Below are 24,202 nucleotides of genomic sequence, written 5' to 3' on the forward strand. Positions count from 1 at the left end.
GTTTTAGATAACAAAAGTAAAGCATCCATTCCTTAAAAAGCCTGTCAGCCAACCTGCCTTCAGATGCTCTGCTTCTTCACTCAATTTACTGTTAGTGTTGTGAAGACCCAACAGTTTCCATATGGAGTGCATGCTCTAGTAATTGGCATCAAGACAGACTCCAATGGGTTTAACAGCTGGGTCAAAGTATCCCTGCCAGAAAACGGAGAAATAGGCCAAGACTGAAAAAAATCTGGAATCCAGAATTAGGCCATAGACATCTCATGCTAACCTGAACATGTAACACCCGCATTAAAAATCTGCTGAGACTCCAGAAGCTCTTGTGAGACTCTTATGGGATGGAAATGAATGTTAGGCAAGGTGTGTTGTTTCATGGTACAGTAAGTTTGAAGGGAGGGGATAGAAGTTAGAAAATGTGGAGTAAGGAAGTGTGTCAGGGTCAGTGTTTAAATTAAGGAGACTGTCTGTTTTTATATTTGTAAAACGTTTTTCAGAAACCTGCCTAGGACTTTGTTTTTTGCAGTGCAGTGCCTCCTTTGCTTCGGTAAGCAGCTTAGGATGCTAGGAAGGTGGAGTTAATGCCCCTGAACTAAAGATATGCCAGCCTGTTAAGGGGGATGTCTCCTCTTCCTGTATGTAGGTAGCTGCCAAGAGAAGTTCTGATATGGAAAAAGGTGGCAGGACTGGGGCTCTGCATTTCTTACAGACATTTTAATAACTATTTACTGAGGATGAGGATACATGGCTGCATCTATAGCAAAATATATAGCGTATAAAACTTGGTGGTCTGACTACTAAGATAATGTCATTAGGACATTTGTGCAACTGTAGAGAATACTGCTGTTCCATTTTTCAGCCTGTTTACCTGTTTAAACTTACACTTCTTCAGCATTTTACTCTGACATTTCGTGGGTACGCATTTTAACTGGAACCATTTTATGTTTAGAAGATCTACAGAAATAGCAATGAAAACTCCAGTCACTAGATGCTACAGGAGTTTATACTTTCCTAACAGGAAGTGCCTATGTCCATGCAGGGAGGCTGGAACTAGTTGGCTTTAAGGTCCCTTCCAACTCCAACCATCCTACAATTCTCTGATTGTGTTTTGTGTTCAGAAACTGCTGAAGACCTGTGCTACACTTAAAAGTTTCTCTTTATCTCCACTGTAGTATAGGCAAAGCCCAGACTACTGAGAGAACTACCGAGGGCAGTGGCTAACGTGAGTCATCTGGAGTGTTATGTAGGAGAATGTAGGATTCCTCTTGGCCAATTTCATGCTTTTTATACAGAAAACCTACATGTGTTTGAGCCCTACCAGCTTCCCATTCCACCAGGAAAAAGAAATAAGCACCCTGATGGTTAGATTTGTCTGAACTATTCCAGACATCTACTTCAGAATGAGATGGTGTCCTAAAAGTAGTTATGTCTTTCAGTGGACTAAGAAGGAGCACTGGATGACTAACTCAGGTGCAGACCATGGAGATGCCTACACATGATGGTTGAACTTCATGGCTTCTGGCAGAACAGATTATTTGGATTGCATTTTTGTGGCAAGGAACTTTGTGTATCCTTCGTAAACATTGAGTTAGTTCTGGGCTGAGCTTCCATATTATGAGAACATGTTGTTCCCTCTGAGTTCTGGCTGGTGCCCTTCATGAAGATCTTGAAGTACAAGGGAAACCAATGTGTATAAACGATGAGTTTCCATCTGTACTCTTTCAAGATGGTAAAGATCAGCAGGGAGGCACTGGATTGATTTCTGGAGATCATTGTTCATCTTTCCATTTAGGATGGCATTGTGCCTGCTTCCTTTCTGGTAAGGATGCTGGACAAATGAATTACCTTTGGGGCACAGAAAATAGTAGTGATTGGGTCTTGAATATTTAAAGTCTTATGCTCCGTTGTGCAGATTTTTGGCTGCTTTCATTTCTGTCAATGATTTTCAATGTTTTTTTCTGAAGTGTAGTAGAATAGCTTTGGAAGGGTTTTGCTCATGGAATTCCATGCATATATGTAAGTCAGCAAGGACTCAGAAGGCCATTTGCAAAGCTGTGGCAGAAACACTCTGACTTTTAACAATCTACCACAAGCAGTAGGAGAAAAGCTTGTTTTAGGAAATATGAGCAGCCTCAGATGAGGAACATAAGGAAGATTTTAATATCATGAGGTTGGTACTTCCTTCAATTTTAACCAGGGCTTTATATCCACTGAGAGTTTTCCTCAGCAATTTCAATCAGAGTTTCTTCATGCAAAGACATGTTCTGTCATAAAAAGTCCTAGTACCCTTCATGTTTTCTTGAGTACCAAGAGTTGTAGCATATATATGAATGCAGTCTACCACAAACCTCAGCATCTGTTTGTGAAAGATGTTGATAAAATTATCTAAATTGTCAAAGAGCACAGTCTAAAGGTACTACAGAAATATTTTCAGCTTCAGTTCACAAGTGATGCAATCTCCTGAGACAGCAGAAACTCAGCCTATTCAGACTGATGTCCAGAAGCTCTGATTGGGAAGGTACTTTCATTACATGTAATACATGTTTTGTTGGCTTTGTCCTTCCCTCCAGTAACGTCTTCCATAGTCGATGTGTTGCATTTTTAAATAACATGAAGGGATTGCCATGATGTTGATAACCTTGGCTGCTTTTTAGTTTGTGCAATGATGACAGTTCTAAGAAGCTGGAAGAGAAATAAAGCTTGCTTTATAGGCAGGAGGGAGGACTGGCTGTGGTTCAATCACGGTTATGTCGAGAAACGCTTTTTTAATATAGTATTTTGTCTTAGATGCATAAAATAGGGAATGTTTTTTCTGACTAAAGAGTTTAGTATTTCTATGACTCCAGGTGCAAGCAAGGCCCGCACAAGCTTGTGCAGTTACAACTTTATGCAAATTATATGTGCAGCTGCATTTGTGCTAACAAGAATCTCAAAGCGGTCCATCCATCCCTTTCATGTTCTGTCGTCTTGTCAGCCCAGCTTTCACCACCAATTATGGCTAACATCTGTGCCAGTATGCATGAGCATCTAGCTGTAATCCCATAACGTATTTGTTTCATGTGCATGCATCTGCCTTAGAAAATGTCCTTTATGATTTTGGAAGCATAAATCAGCTTCCTTTTATGATAGCTCTGCTATGTTATACAATAAGCTGTCTCAATGCTTCATATCAATGTTGTGAGAAAAACACAGAAAAACATGAGGCAACACAGATTAACTCCTTTTAATTGCCCCTTGTAACAGTAGTTGCATCATTATTGCTGATCGCAGCCAGAAGATGAGCTAGCAGAGAAAATGAATCTGTGTGAAAAAAGTTCTAGCATTGACTGTGATTATAGAAAACACTTTTTTCCATCATTTTATATGAAAGACTATTTTGAAAGCAAGCATTAATTTCTATGACAGCTGAAATGTTTTTGTAATTCAGAGGTTGTTACAGATTGCTCCTTGTTCTCTGCCTCCCTCCTGCCTTCATGATGTCATCCTCCTCCAGACATCTCCCCGGGGCAGCATCATGCTGTTCACTCATTTGTACACTTGCTGCAGCTTTCTGTGCACTATTCATATGTCTTCACCAAAGTATCTTATAGCACTTTGTTTTAAATTGCTTCCCTGGGAAATTGTGACCAGCGCAGTGCGGTGACCTAAAATATATTTTTAATTGGAACTGTAGGAACATAGCATAGCAAGGGGAAAAGTTTAAAACAACAATTATACATACACATCTGTCTTGCAGTAACTATCATCCTGTAACTATCATGCTGTTCTATCATCCAAAGAGGGAATCTAAAGGCATCCAAGTCTCGAACTAACTTTGATTCAAAACGCCAGTTCTCAAGATTTTCCATAGCATGTCCCTCCTAAGAGCCTTCCAATCTTTGTACTTTCCTCTCTGCCCACCCTTTCCTTCCCTAGGGAGAAAAGCAAGTACAACTACATGGTGCATTTGGTTATTGGTCCTGAGTTTCTGCTTATGATTTCTTAGGTGGCTTGCTGTTGCTCTCCTTGGTTTTATCTAGTAGCTGAATCAATGATTACTTGGACAATTAAAAAGAGCATACAGTACACAAAGGTTATTATAGGTAATTTTGAAGTCATCACAGTGTGTATCAAAACAAGCGTGTACATTCTATATAGGTACTATAGATGTATACATTGTAAAGTTAAGACTACTTAAATGCTTTGCAAGCTTCTGTACTAGAATATACAGGTAATATATGGACTATTAAGGATCAGATTGCATTAACAAATGGTTAATTAAGCATGATGGACTCCAAGAGTTTAACAGAGTATTACAGTTGTAAGTATAGCCTTGTGGAAGACATTGATACAGTTAAAACTCATTGTAACAAAAGCAAATCTTACAGTAAGCTCTAAGACAACTCTTCATCATTTTGTTGCTGCTAATTTAGTTATAATGAGACCTAAAAATGCAGACATTTCACGTGACCAGCAAAGGATCAGTAGTTCAGCATAAAAGAATGGAAGAGTCAGTCTGAGATGACAACCCAGCTGTTCCTGTACTTTGAGGTAAAATGAGGGGAAAGGAAAAAATAAGGTGTTTCTGGTAACAACTGTTAGAACTGATCGTTATTATAGTAACTCAGTGGGAAGCTGTGCATTAAGGAATGTAGGTAACATTATATACCGAGGTTTTTTTTTGTGCTGGCTGTGTTTTGTTTGAGTACCATGGGATATCTCCATTGGGCAGTGTCCTTTTTTACCTGGGTGAGGAGGAGAGGATTGTTCAGGTATACAGAGTACTGTGTCTAAATACAATATAAAGGAGCAAAATGGAGAAAACCCTCGCGCTTGGAGCAGAAGGTGGTTGAGGTTTAGAAGGATTTCTAAGTAGCATTCTGCAGACGTGGGCTGGAACCCAGTGGCAGTTTTACAAAATGCAATGACAAGCTCTGCACTCAATATAGTGTTTCACATTCACAAGACCCGAGTTGCTGGCCACAGGATTCAAGCAGACTTTTGAGCACCTTATTCTTTTTGGTACAGTGTGAAGCCATCCCATGTGAAGGAGATGATAGTACCTAGGAAAACCAGAAGACAGTGCTGAGCAGCAAAAGGGGCTGTCCTCTGGGCTGTCTGGAGGCAGTCTGGATATATCTGACTATTTGCTGTCTGGGACAGTTCAACACAGCATGAGGTTTCTGGCTTTGTAACCATCTGCAATTCTTGGATTTTGTATCTACTTAGGGCTTTTTTTCCTCTCTCTCTTTTTGGTGGTTTTCGTTCCCGTCCTTACTCTGCCTGATTCTCAGAACACCAGGCAATCTTCACAGAAACAGATGCTAAATAGTCTGTAGCAAGCGTAAGGGAGCACCTGGATTACTGGATTTTAACAGAGTTTCCAGTCTCAAATAAGTTACCATTTACTAAAAATACTGGAGACAAACTGAGGGAGCACAATAAATCAAAAAAAAAGAAAATCAAACTCTGTACACCAGCATTTCAGACTCTGACACCTAAAATGAAGAGCTGCTTTGGTATGTTTTCACTCAAGAGGCAGAATTTCAGTGTAGCTATTTCTCCCATACATTTCCCCTTGCCCTGTCAGGTTTGCAGCCAAAGCAGGCCTTGAACAGCATTAACAATTAAGCCTGTGGTTTGAAGAATGGTTTGCAAAGGAGTGCATGCTATTTTGGAAGGTTTTTTATTCTGTGATTTCTGCAGGTTGGCTGGCACTGCCAGAAATACAGCTGCTTTTGCTTCCTTTGGGATGTCTTCTGCTAGCAGACAAGGGCTGGGAGAGCCTTTATTAAACCAGCAAAGAACATAAGCATAGCTAGTTCTGGTCAGGGGTGCACTGGCAGTGGGACACACAGCATCCCTCGGCTCGAGGCAAGAGCAGACCAGAAGAACATGACCCATAACTTTTGGTGCAGTTACTGACTGAAATCTATCCCTGGTGTTATCCCATTATGACTTAATAGTCTGCATTTGGCTCATTACATTTTAATGACATTCTTCTTGAAGAGACAATGCTTTGTGGGAATCGCAGATTTATGGTGTTTCTAGGAAGATAAGTTTATTTCCAGCTAATATGAGCCACAATACACTGCGACTAATGCAACGCAGACTGTGTTACAAGTGTGATTAGTTTTATATCCTCTTTTCTTTCTCCCCTCAGAGGATTATGCCCAGCTGTGCAACATTCCTGTTCCAGGATCTCGACGGCCATATGGACAAGATGCTTTGGTTGACTTTGAGGAGCACTACACTCCAGGAACTAATCCATACTTCATTGAAGATCGTAAGCAAGTTTCTCTGTTATGTAAAATGCTTGAAATGAGGGTTGTAACTTGGATTATTTCCCTGTAGCTGGCTTTATTCTTCTGTTTGCTTCTGAGTAATGTGTCCTATTTATTTTTTAGTTATTCCTATGACATTAGCTTTCAGTCAGGTGTTTTGGTTCAAGAGCCTGTGTTGTATAAGAGTCCATTTGGGCTCAGAGTGCAATTTTAATTTTTAATACAGTAGAACATTCTGTGCCAAATGCACTAAATTTATATTTACCAACAGATTTACAGCTGAAGGTAGAGAGGAGCGCCAGTTTTCTTTCTCACAAATTAATTTTCCACTGGAGCTTGGGACAGAGTTCTTTGGAGTACATTTAGTTGAAAAGAGACACACATACACACACACACACACACACACACACACACAAAAAAAAAAAAAAAAAAAAAAAAAAAAAAAAGGGAAAAAGAAGAAAACACCTCCATGCTAGTATTTCATGATTTTCCAGCACAATTCAGATGGAAGAAATGGAGAGCGCGCAAGCTGTTCTCTCTCTGCAGTGAAACTACAGAAAGGACGATCAGAAAGCATGCATGCGTACAACCTTCAGGAATGGGCTGCAGGCAGGATGTGAGGGATTGTGTACAACATCTCAGATGTCCTTCAGGAATGTCCAGGCTGTTGATGGATCTGGCCCAGCTTCCTGTTAAGGCCTGAGGGAAATAAATCCTTACAGACCTCAGTATATTCTTCAAAAGCAGCCACTTGGTGTAGGTCCGACGTTTTCATCACAGAAAAGTGGTATGTATAGCTGAAGTTGAAGGATATACATGGAGGATAGTACAAAAGGGCAGAGTAGAAAGAGGAAGGCAGTAGAGAAAAGAGAGATCCGAGAACCAAGACAGGATGAAATGTATAGAAAAAGACAGAACAAGCAGCGGGAAAGGGAGAGAAATTTATATTGCAAGGTGGCTTTGCAAATTGGTTACAACTGTTGTAACAGTGAATAAGTAACCAGGTTTTACATAAACCGATGGTTTGTGCGTTCACTCCACTAATCATGCATTATAGGACAGATGGGGAGATGTATTATACTTTGTTCCATTCCAGCCCCAGTTTCACCTCCACTTCTGTGCTGTATATTCATTATGCTGGTAGGCCAACAGAGTCTCGCACGCTCCAGCCTTTTTCCTTAGAAGGCCTTTTGATGTGATGGGCTGCCATCTGCAGTCCTGTTACAAACAGCTCAGTGAACTGAAAGCTGGTTGAAAAACTTACGCAGAACTAAGAGGAGCAATTCAGTCTTACAGAAAATCTCTGAATGTGTAAAAAATGTCTTTTTTTTTTTTTTTTTTTAATACACATCCCTCTTTATACATAAATTCATAATGAAACAGGGAGCCTTTGGCTACTCACCATTGAGAATTATGACATGGAACGACGGGTAGATTACAAGTATTTGTACTGGCACTGATTGCTGAAGTACCAGCCAAAGAGTTATTAACCAAACCCACAATAGTAAAGCAGTATCTGATTTCTTCTTACTTTCCTTAAGGCAATCGAATTTAAGTATTTTCCCCCATAAGCACACCTCACTTTTCTAGAATACTATTGTAAAGAACTTTTGTCCCAGACTGCACTACCACTGCTTACCTTTGTTTACACAAAAGTTGATATACTTAAATATTAAAATAAAATGTGCAACTGAGAAAACATTGATTTATCCTTTAAAAAATAGACAAAGCATGCCATTTCATTTACCAAAAAAAAAAAAAAAAAAAAAAAAAAAAAAAAAAACCCAAACCAAAAAGCCAACCCTCGGGTTTTTAAACACAATTTTAAAATACAGCATTCACTAAGTCATTCAGTTTTCATCTTGAAACATCAGAGCACTCTTCTAGTGCATTTATGACTCCAGATGGTGTAGCTCTGCTAAAGCTGACCTACATTCTGCAAAGTCAACTCACATTCCAGCAAACCTCCAAGAGAATTTCAGTCTCACTCTGTTTGGGTGTATATATTCATTCAGCAGCGCAATAACTAACTTACTTGTTGGTAATTCTTTCTTCGCTCAGGTTTTCTGAACAGCTTTGAGGAGTTACAAGCAGAGGAGTGTGGTATTCTGAACGGATGTGAAAATGGCCGATGTGTGAGAGTCCAGGAAGGCTACACCTGCGACTGCTTTGATGGTTATCACCTGGACATGGCCAAGATGACTTGTGTTGGTGAGCACAGCGTATTTACTACTTATTCTTCTTTTAGCCTGTCAGTTTTATTCGGTCACTTGACCTAAGCAGAGGCTAAGAAAAAAAAAAAAAAAAAAAAAAGAGGATACTGATGATTACTGATGTTCTATTAAATATGCCAATTTAATCTTGATTTACTGCAAGGGCTACAGAAGTAACTGCGGTGCTGTTCCTCAGTTCGTGACAGCTGTGTTCAGTTAAGAGCCTAGAAATGAAAAGACACACCCTTGTGCAAGGAAGCTTAAACTTGTATCAACAATGCAACACTGTAGCATGGAGAGCAAAGCTTTTTCAATAGAGAATAGATCTGGATCCAGAGCAGAAGAGTAATTTCAGGAGCGAGTTTTTTAAGCAGCTTTTAAGCATTATCTCCCAAATATTCAGATATCCATTTGGCAGGACATGGTCCACTAACTCTCACTGATTTCAGCAGTGAAAATAAACAGTCTGTCCTCTCACTCATAAATTAGTCAATCTGCACAGCAGACAACCAGGACATCTAGTGACTGTGTATACAATTAAAAAACAGGGAAAGGTGAAGCGGCAGGTAGAAGATGAAGCAAAACAAGCAGCACTTCTCAGCTTACAGCCTATCACAGGGGGTGTGTGGGTATTTGTCAGTGTCCGTGCTAACCCTGCCAGCAGTGTGCTGTGTAACGCACAGCTTTGGTCTCCTAGGTGTATCATGGTAAGCTTACCTGCATGCCTTGTAATCTTCAGAACTTTACAGCAAATTGGCTTCCTTAGCTCTGGGTGTTTCAGGCCAAATGCTGCACATTATGGACTACAGGTAATTTGCTGTTTTTAACTGTCTTGTTGGCAGCACCAGCAAGGCCTGAAATAATTGCTTTTTAAATACAGATATTATACTAAGAACCAGCAACACTCTTCTTATAAAGCTACTTTCATGCAATCAAATGGAAACCTGTAAGTGGTTACTGAAGTTTTGTGCCACCGCTTAAATAATGTAACAATTTAAGGTTTTCAAATACACTGATTTCCTATGGTAACTACCACTTCTTCCCAACAAAAGGTTTGTGTGTTACAGTTTTGGGGCTAGCCTATTACCACCTGATCTCAACTGAATACATAATTTTCAGTGTCTTCCTACAGCCTACTCTGCTCCTGCCAATGCTGGAAATAAATGTTTTACCTACATGCTGAAGTATGTGTGTTTTGCTGTCCATTTTTTGCAGATGTGAATGAGTGCAATGAGCTGAACAACAGGATGTCTCTCTGCAAGAACGCCAAATGCATTAACACAGAAGGTTCGTACAAGTGTTTGTGTCTCCCAGGGTACGTACCTTCAGACAAGCCAAACTACTGCACACCACTGAACTCAGAACTAGACAGTGAACTGGAGTAGAGGAAAATCTCCATATCCTAAGCCCATATACTCTGCACTGTATAAAGAAAAAGAAGAAAAAGTATTTAACTTGAGAAGAGGAGGCACCAGAGTAGTGAACATAAGGGGAAAAAAGCATTAAATATGTGTCAAAGGTGAGACGTGATGGGCTGACTGCTGGTCAGCTTCACTGAAGTGACAGACCAAACCAAATGGACACATTACTCTGTATGAAAGAAATAATCAAGTATATAGTGTGTTCATAAGAAAAAAATCATTGAAAATAAGCAAAAACAGTGCTGTTATTTTAAACAGAAGAGCTTTAGTTTTCTGTTTCTTTGTTGTTGTTTTTGTTTCTGTTTTGTTTTTACTATTGCTTGATTTAATTTGGCATTTAAATAGTGATGGAAATATTTTATATTACTATGTCATTTTTGATTGTTCAGTTCCTTGCCTACTGTTTCTTCTCAGACCTTTTTTCTGATCAGTACAAATTATTTGATACAGATATTCTTAGGATATTTTATAAGAACTGTTACACAGGGTAATGCTCCTTCTACTCTGGAACATTGGTCAGTGACTTGTTTTAATTTGCCAGTTGTCTGCCCTGTGGAGCAGGCACCATTTGTTTTCAAATGTTTATATACCTTGGAGAAAAGTCCTTGTATTCATTTTGTATTCTGTATGGTTGTTACTGCACTTAAAGTCTCTAGAACCTTTCTTGCCAAGTTCAAAGCTGCTAGTGGACAACATTGGATTCCTTTTGTACATTAAAACAAAAGATTTTAGCTCACGTCTGTATTGTAATGTGTAAATTGAACACGAGAGATCTTGTATGATTACCCTAACATATTAAAGCTGTATATTAAAACTCAATAAAATCACCTTTTTTTTAGAAAAAGCTATTTACTAATTGTAGGCTTTTTTATTTCCCTTATTGGTATTTAAGTTACATGAATGCAACCCTAGGGTGTTTACAGTACTAGAATTAACTTACATTGCAGCAGTGCGAGGGAGGTGCCTGGCTGTTTTTCTTCCTCTCATCTTGTTTTAATAAGACCAGAAACTGAGTTAGCTGATGGCTGAAGTTAAGACTTGCAGGGTGAGGATTTCAAACCCAGACCTACAGAAATTGTTTGACTTGGATGTTGTCTTCCATGGAACTTTTCTTGCTACCTGGCTCAGGCGTAATTCCCACTAAGTCTGCGAATCAGGCTCTTCAGTATGATGGCTCAGTTTTCAGAAATAGTTAAGAGAAGAGGGAGAATTTCCTTTTCTTTGCTTGCTGAACTGTACCTTCCCATCGGCTCCATTTTTCAGTGGAAGGACACAAAGATTACCAGACTGACAGATGTTTCACTTCGACCTCCTCTAGAATGAAACAGTTTACTTTGGCAATCCTACAGCAGGTCCTTGTGATGTTTTCCAAATGAAACATTTTTTGTTGCGTCTTTCAGACCTGCCCTGCATTAAGAGGAAAAGGATAAAATGAGACTTTCAAATTGCCTGAAAATTTGACTTTTATTTCTCATTTCACCAAAGAAAAGGAACACTTGTTTCATGTCTGAGTACTTTACAATATTTAGGTCAGTCACAGAACTAAAAATGCTGTACGCTGTATCCTTCTAAGTACTAAGCCCTCAATAGGTCTCATTAAAGCCCCTGTCGCTGTTCACTGTGGAAGCATGGGTCCTTCTCAGGGCCTCTCCTCTGTAACTGCCAAAGTCTGACACTAGGACAAGTGAAGACATTGTACATTTAAGATCTGACTTATGAAAAATGAAGGAAACTGTCCCAAATAAAAATGTTAGGAGGTATCTTCAAGGAAAAGACTACTTGCAAAGTATCAAACATGTACAACTTTATTCTGGAGTTAAGCAGGAAAAGGATGGAGGGCCAGTCTCTCTCCTCAGTCAGAAGAAGAACGCTACAGCTTATCTAAAATTAGAAGAAAAACTACCTGCTTACCTGCTGTGGTTACAGAAAAAGAAGAAAAATCTGATCATGCTAGGAAATGCTGTAGCTTTGGCTCATAGTTGTCCTGCTTAAATTTAAATTTTCTACAGCCTATTATCTCCTTAAATTTTCTCAAATAAGAGTGTGAGATGCACAAAAATCTCAAAAACCAATACACAGAGTTATAGCTGAGACATACCCACTGAAAACTCTTAACATACTGCTGTGGCTTCCTTCCAGTCAACTTCTGTTTAAGGTACTGATGGAAATTCTTCTCTGTGATGACAGTTGAAAATTCACATATTGTGTCTCTTTTTCTCTCCTTATCAATGATGATTTGCCCACAAGAGCTGAGTCCACTACTTCATTAAAAAGAGGCATCCTGAAATTTAAGAGAACACATTCTGTATCTAAGCACGATTCAGAATTCAGAAACAGTTTCACTAAATCATTGTCCCTCCAGTACGTAACTCTATAGACTGATCAAATCTGCCTCCAAGGTTACCAGAACCTTCCTTTCATTGAAAGGAGTTTTGCTGGGGCTTATTTCATCCTCCTTTTTTGTGAAAATCCACATGTCCTCAAGAAGCAGAGAAGTGCCTGAAACGGATGCTCAAGAATTTAAAGTGGAGAAACTGAAAGCACAGTAACAACAGAGAGCTGTACTTCTGAGAACAGAGCAGCTCTTTCACATGCGAAGAAGCTGCACTCTTCTGAAGATCTGTGGCTTTTCCCCAAACTTTTAGGAGCTTCCCATCATCACCACATTATAGAACTATGCTGTAAGGAGCTGAGTACTTGCACATTAGATTATATTCTCTTTTTTATATATCTTTGATAATCCTTGCTAAAAGAAATTCTTCCTGAAAGGTGTTACCCTGAAATCTGGATTAAAGAATTCTGTTCTGCATTTGGCTGTCGTGAAATTTCCCAATCTCTCTCCCCTGGATGGCCTCCTCCTGCCTCAGAAATGGGCTGGGCTCATCTGTGAAAGCTGGCTTACACCCCTGTGCTGCCATCACAGCCAGCACTGCAGCCTCAGGCTTCCACATCTCAGTACTGCTCCAACCCTCCCCCAGTTAGGGAGTTAGGATGGCAGTGCGAGTCTCTGCTGCTCCCAGGAGAATCCCAGTGCGACAGCTAAGGAAATGACAGTTAAACTTCAGTACCCTTAAAAGCCTTTGCTTCGGGACAAACACTGTGCGGACCAAGTAATTCTGAGCCAAGGATTGACTCCTCGCTGATTTATTGCATCTTTTTAAAACAACAAGTTTAGAATAGCCTGGGAGTTTGCCATTCTCAAACAATATACACTCCAAGTCGCTTTGTGACTTCAGAGAAAAAACACAAACCCAAGTCATTCCGTGAGCAAAAAACACTAAAACAAAGCCTGTTTTCCTACAGCCCTTCCCCACAGCTCCCCTCAGCAGGCCAGCTCCAGCTCCTTGCATCTTCCTACCCACCAGGCACAGGTCTGCAGCTGGAAGGGCTGGAAGGCCACACGAGCAGTGATGCAGCCACTGCCACGCCAACAGCTGGCCTGCTCACAGCAAGCATCACTGCTTTCTAGCTGTTCATTAAAATGTGAAGGCCTCAAACTACCATCCTTCTGGTCCTCTCTTCCTTAAACGTATAGCTGAAACTGGTCACAGGGTTAAAAGCTATCAGTAGCAGTAAGTTCGGGCAGACACACACTCACTCTGGGTCAAAAAAAACCCAAACCAGCCAGACAACCCATGCCTCAATAAGCTCTTAGCCTATCTGTTGCTGTTATCAGCAGTACACAGCAGAGGTTTTGGTGTGTCCTTCCATCTCCCCTGTCTGACTCAAAGGTGCAGCAGTTGACCCAAACCATGCCTCCAGCTTGGAAATATTCTGGTTCAACAGCCTCATTAAATCTGCACTTATCCACTGCTGACACTACACAAGCCTATTACTTTCTGCATGTTTCTGCCTTTTCCTTTTGCCTCTTTTTACACATTATTTGACTTAAGACAAAGAGGGAGCCAGAAGCATATCAACCAGCCTAAATTCCATTCAGATCCCAGTGTTTTTCCCATGTTGACTGGCTCCAGGCCTTCAGAAATGCCTTAAACAAAATACAATTGAAGGAATTAAGTGAAATCCAGTTTATCTGAACCCAGGCCTTGAGCCCACCTACTTTGCCCCAGTGTAGTGTGACTGGTTCTGGCACTTCACCTGAAAAGCTGCAGGGCTCAGGAATACAATTTCAATTCATAGTTAAATAAACATTTTCTTTACATCGTTAAGAGGAGGGATTGGACACCATGGCTGTAGCCATTTACTGGTTACAAGGGCTGTGGTTTAGGTGAGAACCCTAAAAATACAAAAACCACTAAGTACAATTCCTTGATTCAAGTTTGAGTGCAGCAGTCTGGAACTGATTACAATTTATACCAAATGGCACCAACACTTTTTATACCCATATCAACCTCTTTTTTTTTTTTTAATATATAGTCCTTCTCCAGCCAGCCATTTCCTTGCTACAAAAGTGGTGTTACAAGATTGCTGATGTGGTTAAAACTGAATTCTGCTAGCACAGTAGCATTATAATGGAGCTAAAGAGAACAAAGGCACTATGGCACTGACAGAGACATTTCACTTAGACACTAGATATGAACAGACACTTTCCTGTTAGGATGCTTGTCAGTGAAAAAATAGCCAAAATTAAAACAGTATTCAAAGTGATCCCTAATATTCCTTGGGAAAAACACTGTCACAGCAGGCAAAATTGCTTGAATTCAACAGACAAAATTGGCAGTCATGAAAATATTCGGCTGCTCAGAGGCAACTGACATAGACAAATTCCTGACTAAGAGAAGTCCCAAAACACTGAGGGCTCCAAACAGTTGTTGTGGACATTAGCTCACAGTGATCCAGTTTGAATCCCTCACTGCTCCTGGACAGATGTCCACATGGCAGCTGTGGCAGCAGAGAGAATCCTGGCTTTGGCAATCCCTCCCAGTTTTTCAAAGGGAAAGGTGATAGATCCCAGTAGAGCATGGCATGGGCCAGACTTGGCCACCAACAAGTACCACAGCATGCCTTTAAAGTACACACCAAACTTAAAAACCCCACTGCTGCCTCTTAAAGAGGCTACAGTATTGTTCTTCAGCAATGCCACCCACTTTGAAGAGCAGTTTGTTCTTGCTGTGGGGACTAACACCAAGCTGGCCAAGGGAGCCATTCAAGCAAAATAAATAAATAAATAAATAAATAAATAAATAAATAAATAAATAAAAAGGTGAATTTGCCATATATGAAATCATAATTTTCACTCCTGAAATCATAATTTGTTATTTGTATGGCTTTTTCCTATCAGAAGATCTGAAATCTATGTGAATGAGGAAAATGAGCAGTTTGCTGAAGACTTCCCTTTGAGTGACAACAGTGTCAGCTTGTTAGAGAACAACAGCAGCCTTGGAAAATGCCAAGGACTGGGCTCCAGTCACTGCATTAACAGCAGGAGAACCACAAAACCTGGAGCCTCCTGGGTCACTGTTCCATAGCCAGCAAAGGCTGTGTTTGTACACCAAGCAGGGAACACAGCCCTGCACCTCAGCAGCTGTGTAGCCTCACCAAACTCTGAATCTTGCCGTGCCTGAAGTGGAATATTATACTAGAGACCTCCAGAGGTCCCTTCCAAACTACATTTTTTCCATGTCAAGAGGACGTGATCTGATACAGCAGCCTCTGTGCCCTAACCCTATGTAAGACAGGCAACCTGACAGAAAGGATGTGAAATGGGGACTGGAATTAGATAATCTTTAAAATCCCTTCCAACCCAAGCCGCTCTATAATTCTATAATGCCCTTCCCCTTCCTCTCCCACATCTGAGAAAGTGCCGGGAGCCTGCCTTTCACTCTGGGGAAGACACAGATCTGCTCATCCCACTTTAGCAGTATCCTGTCCTGAAGGAGCATTACGCACTATGTACACGAAGAGTTAAGCAGCAATCTCAGGTTAGAAGGAAAGTTCTGCAGTGAAGCCTTTGTCCTGACGAAAGGCACAGAGGAGAGAGGAAATCTGGGTATTTTTATTACTTTCTATGCTGATTTTCCTTTCCCTGAAAGTCATGCTTCTCCACACACTGCTTTCCATTAGTTCTAAACCAGAGGGGATGAAGAGGATACTGTTAGCCAGCATGGAAAATTTCTACGTGACATTTTCAGCATCACCTCCAATCCCTATCTAGTTATGCTGCCAGGACCCATTCCAGACTGGACTTTCCAAAGCACTACAGATTGACTTAGCTTGTTTTCCCACCAAAGCCTGTGGCATCTCCATGGAGTTCAGTGGCAGAGCAAAGGCTGTGCCAGTCTCTTCTGAAAAATCCCACTATGAGCGTTTGATGAGGAATGTCTCCTGCAGGAAAGATTTGAGTACAGCTAAGCAATAATTTTATTTTTTTCACAACAGAAGTTTCATTTATGCCACTTCTCATCCAGGAGATAACTGCCCCAAAGGGTGGGTAGGACCTGTTCCAGTATCCCCAGCCAAAGACAGTCTGTTTCCACCTTAAAATTAAGTCAATTTTCCAGTCATTTCAGTGGTCCCTCTTTTGCTACAAGTGGGCACTGTTCCCTGGATCCATACTCATCTTCCTTGCTGCAGGCAGCCATACGCAAAAGCATGCCCTATTTTCTGTCCCATTTGATACTCCTTTCCATTGATACTCCCTCCCCTCCAGCCTACCCCGTCATCAGCTCACAACCAAAGTCTCAGCCTCCCATGCACTAATTCCTTCCTGTTTACTGGTACAGGCATCCACAAAGTAGTTTTCAGTCCCTAAATACAGATGTGCCATGTGGTGAAAGTGATAGCTACAATCCGGTGCTGAGACATCTCCTGCCAAGGTAAGCTGATCACATCCGTCACGAATATAGCATCATCTCACAGCGTTCTCTCACCTCGTAGAAACAGAGGATACCACCATCACATCATATTTATATTCTTCTCAAAACTACCCAAGGGGCTGCAACATGCATGCTTGCCTTTTTTTTACCATAAGCAAGAAGTTTCAAATATACTTTTAGCAGCTAACGTACTCCGGCCTGCAACATCACCAAACGGAGCTACACAGCAAACACAGGATAAGGAAGTTTCAAAAATAAAGTAAGAAAGGAAAGGGAAATCATTTGTTTTTTGCAGCAGCGAGCTGAATTAATGTGGAACTTTCATTCACATTTGCTCATGCTTAGAAGTCATTTTTCAAGACACAAAAGAACTACATTAACTACACTGCTTCTTGCAATGCTATCCCATTCTCATTACACTGAATATAAAACAAAGTTGATTAATGCTAAAGAAGTTTTTGAGGGTTTCACTAGTGAAGGAAACAACACAGTGCATCCAGCTATACATATTAATTTAACATCTGGTCATAGTTCTGGTATTGGGTGATTCCACCACAAGGTAGCAATAACTGCTTTCAGCCAAGCTGGCCCTTACTTCATCCCATAAAACTTAGTTTATGTTTGAGCACTAGCTACAAACGTTACATCTACCACATACTAGACTAAAACAAAACACTCACAAACATGCACCATAAGGAAGACAAGCCAGGAAAATCTAATACTAAGTATTTTCCTGTCTAAATACCTAACTCAAAACAGCTACAAGACACTTGGTGGCACCCCGAGCAAGGGCTCCCTGTGCATGTTCTCATCAGCATCTAGAGCAGGCCCAAAAGATCCCTGCAGCAGATCCCTCCATTCCCTTACGCTTCTAATTTCATAGCTTCCATTCTTTGAAATTTTCCCCAAAATTCCTTCTCTTTCTTCTTCTGTATTAACACTGTCTGTTAATCACAGAATCACAGAATTGTAGGGGTTGGAAGGGACCTCCAGAGATCATTGAGTCCAACCCCCCTGCCAAAGCAGGTTCCCTACAGCAGGTTGCACAGGTCGGCATCCAGGCAGGTCTGGAACATCTCCAGAGAAGGAGACTCCACCACCTCCCTGGGCAGCCTGTTCCAGTGCTCCGTCACCTCACTGTAAAGAAGTTCTTGCGCATGTTTGTGCGGAACTTCCTATGCTGCAGTTTCCAGCCGTTTCCCCTTGTCCTGTCTCCACTCACCACTGAAAAGAGTCCGGCCTCGCCATTCTGCCCCCCACACCTTAGATATTTATAGACCTGGATCAGGTCCCAGTCTTCTTTTCTCAAGGCTGAACAGACCCAGTTCACTCAGCCTTTCTTCATAGGGGAGATGCTCCAGGCCCTTCACCATCTTTGTGGCCCTCCACTGGACGATCTGTGTTAATGCTTTCTCATCTGATTTTGGTACAATTCTTCTGACTTCTGGGGACTCACACAGGGAATAACTCAGCTCACAAAACAGGAAGAAAGACATTTTCCTAACTCTATAGAAGTAAATAATAATAATAATAATAATAATAATAATAATAATTCAAAACAGTGCCAAATAAATTGTTTAAAGAAAAAAACACTTCTGCATTTATAGAAAAAAAAAAACTCACAAAAGGTTTAAAACCTTTTGAAAGAGATCTAGAAGTAGTGAAGCAATCTGCTAATACAAATTTATTCTGTGTTTCAGAACAAATATTATCTCACCAAACCCTATCAAGTTCCCCACTGACAATGCAAAATGTGAATTAAAGCATACATGTACTTAAGGGACAAAAGGAAGATTCACATCAGTGTTTTCAAACTCTGAGTTATGGGAGTTAAGTTAGCTTTACATAAATCATTTTCTTGTAGCATCATAACAGGCTGCCCAGGGAGGTGTGGGACGGAACTGCGGAGGGGAGCTGTGGCACTGAGGGATGGGCTGACGGTTGGATAAGAGTATCTTAGGGGTCTTTTCCCCTAAGGAATCCCTTAAGGATTCTATGATTCCATAAATGGAGTATCAGCGGATTGTAAAAACATTAACTTATTATGTTATAAACGTTTATAAATGATTATAGAATTCTCCTGTTGCACAACTAGCAAATCTGGATTCAGCAGCAGCTGTTCAACAACTGGGCAGAAATATAAGCACATATCATCAAAACGTGGGGACACATGAGGAGAGATGAAACCCTCATGATTTGTTTGGGCTGCAAACTGCAGAAAGGAGAACTATGGAGAAGCTTTGGCATTCATAGGTGTTAAAAGCAGACGCTTTTTCTTCTGTCTTTGTCACTAGAGGTCAGCACAGCATCTGAAGTGCCACACTCTTCGGGTTTAAGGAATGATGATAAAAATCAGCAGCTCAGAGGATAACAGCGCATCTCCAGAAATAGCTCCAAGAGGACACCATCTGTATGTCTGCAGTGAAGTTCTGAGCCAACTGTGAAGCCTCAGACAGGGAACACTGCTGATGGCAGCCAGTGAAAAGCCTGGGCTAGAAATGAGAATAAAAACATGCTGAACGAGTAAAGGTTCCAGCAGAGCAATTAGTGTCTAACAACGGCTATTTATAAAGCATCCATTAGCCCAAGGTAAAAGCTGTCACCTTAGAAGCCCAGCTGACTAGCTGTCTGAGGCCTCATCCTGATGGATGAGAAATAAACTATTTAATCTCCCTGCATAACAACATTCCTATCCCGGCTGCGAACAGCTGGGCTAGCTCATGTAAAGTGAGCTCCTCTGGGCAGGTCAAGCAGATACAGAAAACATTAACTGCACTGGAACACTTCCTAGGAATGCTGAACAAAGAGCCACAGGCAGACACTCATCTTCCCAACACTACAGGACAGACAGCTCTGGTGTAATCCTCATCCTTTTGAAGTCATGGAGAAACCTCACAGCCCCTATGCCTGCTTCTGGGCCTCCCAATGGCCCAGTTATTGCCAGCCAGGGGGTGACATGCCAGCACCGCAGGGACCAGGAAAGAGCAACTCTTCCTTTAGCAAGATCACAGGAGGCTGCAGCACAACGAGACAGGTGCAGGCAACAGATTTAGCACTGAAGAAGAGATGTCACTTAATGCAGGACAAAACCACTCCAAGAGCACATGATAGAAAGAGGTCCATGTTCCTGTGACTGACGGGGCTTGTTTTACCACTCCAGTGAGAGCACCTTCGTCAGTATGACTCAGACTCAAACAGAGACCCGCGCTGCTTGCAGCTATGCCTCAAAGACCCATCTGGGACAGAATGCCCCACTCCAAGCATCAGCAAAGGGCATTCACCAGGACTCTGCACAAGCTGGCACAACAGTGCCGAGCACAACTTGACCTGTGTACTTCTCCTGGACTGGGAGCCAAAGGACTGTTGGTTCCTTGAAAACCAGAAAAGTTTGGTTAGAAGATGGCAACCCTCTAAACTACGGCAAAAGAAGCAAAGGGGGAATAAACTTGCACAGTCCTAAGTGTGAAGTAACTCACCTTGCTCAATGTATCACTGCAAGAGGAAGTTAGCAAAAAAAACGCTAACCCTACCTGCCTAAGAGCAAAGCACGTAAACTTCAGACATTTTAAAAGACTGTTCTTTCTCAATCTACACCTGCCTACAAAGGGTAAATACAACGGTGGACACCCAGGCTCTGGAAGCCATAATAAAAGCCTTTTTGCTACAGATGCCTTGCCTGTATAATGTATTCTTGCTCCTTTATCAGTGCATTACACCAATGTAGAAGTGATCTGTCACTGCCATATGTTTTCTAACTTTTTCTCTTGGAAATTTCAATTCTAAAATACACACATTAAAACAAATCCAGGAGTAGAAAAGTGGGCTTTTGAGATTAAACAGCTACAAGCTGAAGTCTGGGTCTGTAAAGCTTGAGGGCTTCTAACCATTATTAATGCCTTTGAGTCAGAGCAAATGCAAATCAAAAAAGGGCACATGGTTGTGCAAGGTGCTCTAAAAAAGGCTCTCTCTCCAGTGACCTATAAAACAGGAAAATAAGATGGATGCAGATGGAAGCAGTATGCAGGTGTATGAGATAACTCTAACAATACTGAGGGCAGCTGCCCACCCCGCTGCTACGAGGGATGCAGCCAGGAATGAGGACAAGCAGCATGGCATCAAGCAGCCGGGAGAGCAGAGAAACCACACATGAAGATGCACAGCACAGGCTTCACAGAGGAACTTACTGGATGTCATTTCTGACAGTTCTAGAACTCACTGAAGCTTTAAGCACCCTGTTTTACCTCCCTGGAATGAACCACCACCTGCTGCCCCCCAGGATGGAGGGACAAATGGGTTCTGGAGCATAGGGTTGTAATGCTGCAGTTATTTATAGCAGCTTTTCACAAGTAGAGAAGAAAGCTCGAGGGCACATGCATGAAGATTTTACAAGTGGGAACATAACATGAAATTGTGAGCTGGCTGCAAGCAAAGATCAACTCCGCCAGAATAAATTATACATACACTAAACAGGACAGAGGTAGAATACAAAGAACACGGAATAGAAAGATGGGGCTGAAACAGGAACAAGAGATGAGTAAAATACAAAGAAAATACAAAAAGAAGGAACAACTAGCAGAATAAGCATCCTAGATAAAAGTATTACTTCCTGTGAGACCTTTGGCAAGTTACTCAATTTGCTCGTCCATAACACAGAGGTAATGTTTCCTGCTGTCATCATCTCCCCAAAAGCTTTAAGCCTCTGATTGTTTGGATAGCAATCTATCACAGTGAAGAGATGGAGACATGCATAGGGTTTAGACCTTAACAACTTCAGCAGTTCTTCAGTAAAGCTTAATCTTCACTGTTATGCTGCCATCATGCTCTTTGTTCACAGTACAGAGAAACACACTGCATTTGATAAGCAAGAAGGTGAGAAATAGAACAGCCTTCTGCTCTCTCTCTCCCTTCATAACCACACAACCCAAGACACACAAATAGCTGAAGGCATGAGGGATTGCAGGCAGCAGCAGCACTAACCTCACGAGGCCACAAACACAGAGGACAGACGATGAGCACATTACCCTCTATGTGTATGTTGACTCACAGCTTGAGTCTGACCCGTACTTTTCCCTGACTGCTTTTTTTTCAGATCACAATGAACTGTTCTTCAGCTTGCCCCACAGCTGCAAGCAAGCAGTAGATCAGTCAGGATATTTTTATGTTGTGATGGCTTGCTTGAATGGTGGAGGGGAGGAAAACAATAAACTTTCTATACTGTGAACATAAGCTATAATTAGAAAGGCTCTTAAACTCACATATCCTCAGCTGCTGTAAACTGTCACAGATCCATTAAAACCAATTGGCCAGATTCCCCAGACAGCTCGGATCAGCTCAGATTTGTGGAAGCGAGGGATCTGGCCCGCAGCCCGCACTGCAGTCCAGAAAGACCATCTGTGTTTGACAGGATTGGAAATCAAAAGAAAAATCAGCGTCCTTGTAACTTACTCAATGCTTCTGAGACAAGTGATCTCCATGGCATTAAATTAGGTAGACTAAACATGAGCTATAAAAGACAAAAACCTGTTTGTTGTTTCTCCGTATAGCTTCACCAGGGAAGATTATGTAATTTCTTGCAACATACTCCATAAGGTGATGAAACATGGAGGCAAGGAGACAGCTGAGGAAAGAAGAGGGACAGAAACAACACTATGAAGAATTCAAGCTATTTTATGAATATAGATGTGACAAACTAGATAACACTGTCTGGCTCACGCTGAGCAGGACTTTATGTCAAACCTATTCCCCACTGATGTCAGTGGAAAGACTGGGCATGACACAACACTGCTCAGCAGCACAAAAGAAGGGCAGCATAGGAGGAAAGGAGAAGGTTCAGATATTTCAGCTTTTTGTTTTGGAAGCTGTTCTTAAAAGCTCCCGCACTCCAATTTCATGGGAATTTGGATACCATTGTTACCATTCCAGCTATGGAAAGCCAGGTGCAGAGCTAAAGTAATGCAGTCATTAGCAGTACAGAGGAAACTGTATCAAAGCTTCCAGAGTCGTGTCCTGCTGCTCACTGGCAGAAATGAAGATGATCTGTATAAAGCCCCCTTACGGCATCCAGTAAAATGCACTGCCTTTGGATCATTCACTCTGAGCTTGTTAATTCTTGTGAAGAATTCATGTCAGGAACAAGCTGACCTTGGATATGGGCACTCCCCAAAAAGAAAAGTTTGCTTACATACCCAACACACGCAGGCATGCATGTATTTTCAAGGCACAAAGTGTAAACGAGCAGTGAAAGCTGCTTTGAATTCCAGAGTACCAAAAGCGTTCCTTCAGAGAACGGGCACAACAGTGTTATTCTGCTCTGCATCTACTCCCACAGCCATTATTTATCCTACAGTCTGATGCATACAAAAGATTTGGAAAAATGGAGCTTGGAGAACATATATCTCTTCTGCTTTGACACAGAGCAATTTGACTGAACCTTATGAACGTTTGCCCTCAGCATCTCTTTCTCACCCAGCTCCTAGCTCTTTTGTAGCTCCATGAGCTACCTTGTCCCCAAGGACATTCTGAACTGGAAACTCTCAAGACCTCTCAAGGCAGGCTCTCTCCTCAAGCATGAAGTGAGAATGAAAAAGTTTGCACAGTGGCTAAGAATATCTTCCAGCGTGCAAAGTCAAAATGACAGAGGAGAGGAATCCTGCTTCAACCTTGCCTTCTATCTGCAATGCCTTCAAGATGTTTTGACTGGCATGGAGACAAGGTGCATGCGCTTGAAAGAAAGGCTGCCCTCAAACACGGTGCAAGCAGGCTCTGCAGCTGGGCACTGCTGGCACTGTGCTGACCCAGACTAAGCCTCTCCAGGGCACTGGTTGTGCTTGGTGCTGACTGCACCACAGTGCGCAGAGAACACATGATGCAAGTTCAAGTCTGTAATCACTAGCAACTCACTGAGCAGATTTAAGCTTTAAACCCATTTGAAAAAAGGCACAAGTGAAATACTGCTAAGCGACTTCATACTTGAATGCTGTTACACTGTAGAAATGAACTTTTCAGAAAGAGAGTTAGTCAGGTCTGTTCCACATTCAGTCAGCTTTTACACACGGCCGCTTCTGCAGCCTTAGCATCAGCCTTAGCCTTAGCTTATTTGGGAAGCTCTCAATAAGACAGGAACTTTCCTGAAGATCCTCTTGTATTTATACAAGGTCCTTTGGTCCAGAATCACAGAATCATCAGAGCTGGAAGGGATCTTTAAAAGTCACCTAGTCCAATTCCCCAGCAATGAACGGGAACATGCACAGCTGGATCAGGTGCTCAGAGCCCTGGCCAGCCTAACCTTGAGCGTCTCCAGGGATGAGGTTTCCATCACCTCTCTGGGCAATCCGCGCCAGTGCCTCACTGCCCTCACTGTAAAAGATCGTTTCCTTATATCCATCCTAAATCTCCCCTCTTTAAATCTGAAACCGCTTCCTCTCATCCTATCACCACAGACCCCGCGAAAGAGTCTGTTCCCTTCTTTCCTGTAGGTCCCCTTTAGATACCGAAAGGCTACTCTCAGGTTTTCCTTAGCCTTCTCTTCTCCA

General features: G+C 41.6%; 1 protein-coding gene across 7 annotated transcripts in view; it reads left to right on the forward strand.

The window, feature by feature from the left end:
• Window positions 1–10,144, forward strand: part of LTBP1 (latent transforming growth factor beta binding protein 1) — a 178,860-nt gene extending 168,716 nt beyond the window's left edge. For all 7 annotated transcript variants that reach the window (XM_042881769.1, XM_042881815.1, XM_042881787.1 and 4 more), the window contains 3 exons: window positions 6,140–6,262; window positions 8,322–8,471; window positions 9,689–10,144. In XM_042881769.1, coding sequence (XP_042737703.1) covers window positions 6,140–6,262; window positions 8,322–8,471; window positions 9,689–9,858 — 443 coding nt within the window. In that variant the 3' untranslated portion in view covers window positions 9,859–10,144. The remainder of the gene's footprint in view (window positions 1–6,139; window positions 6,263–8,321; window positions 8,472–9,688) is intronic.
• Window positions 10,145–24,202: the final 14,058 nt, after the last annotated feature.

This window comes from Lagopus leucura, unplaced genomic scaffold (genome assembly GCF_019238085.1).
Source record: "Lagopus leucura isolate 7727_CA_CO unplaced genomic scaffold, USGS_WTPT01 Super-Scaffold_73, whole genome shotgun sequence".
NCBI classification, from domain to species: Eukaryota; Metazoa; Chordata; class Aves; order Galliformes; family Phasianidae; genus Lagopus; species Lagopus leucura.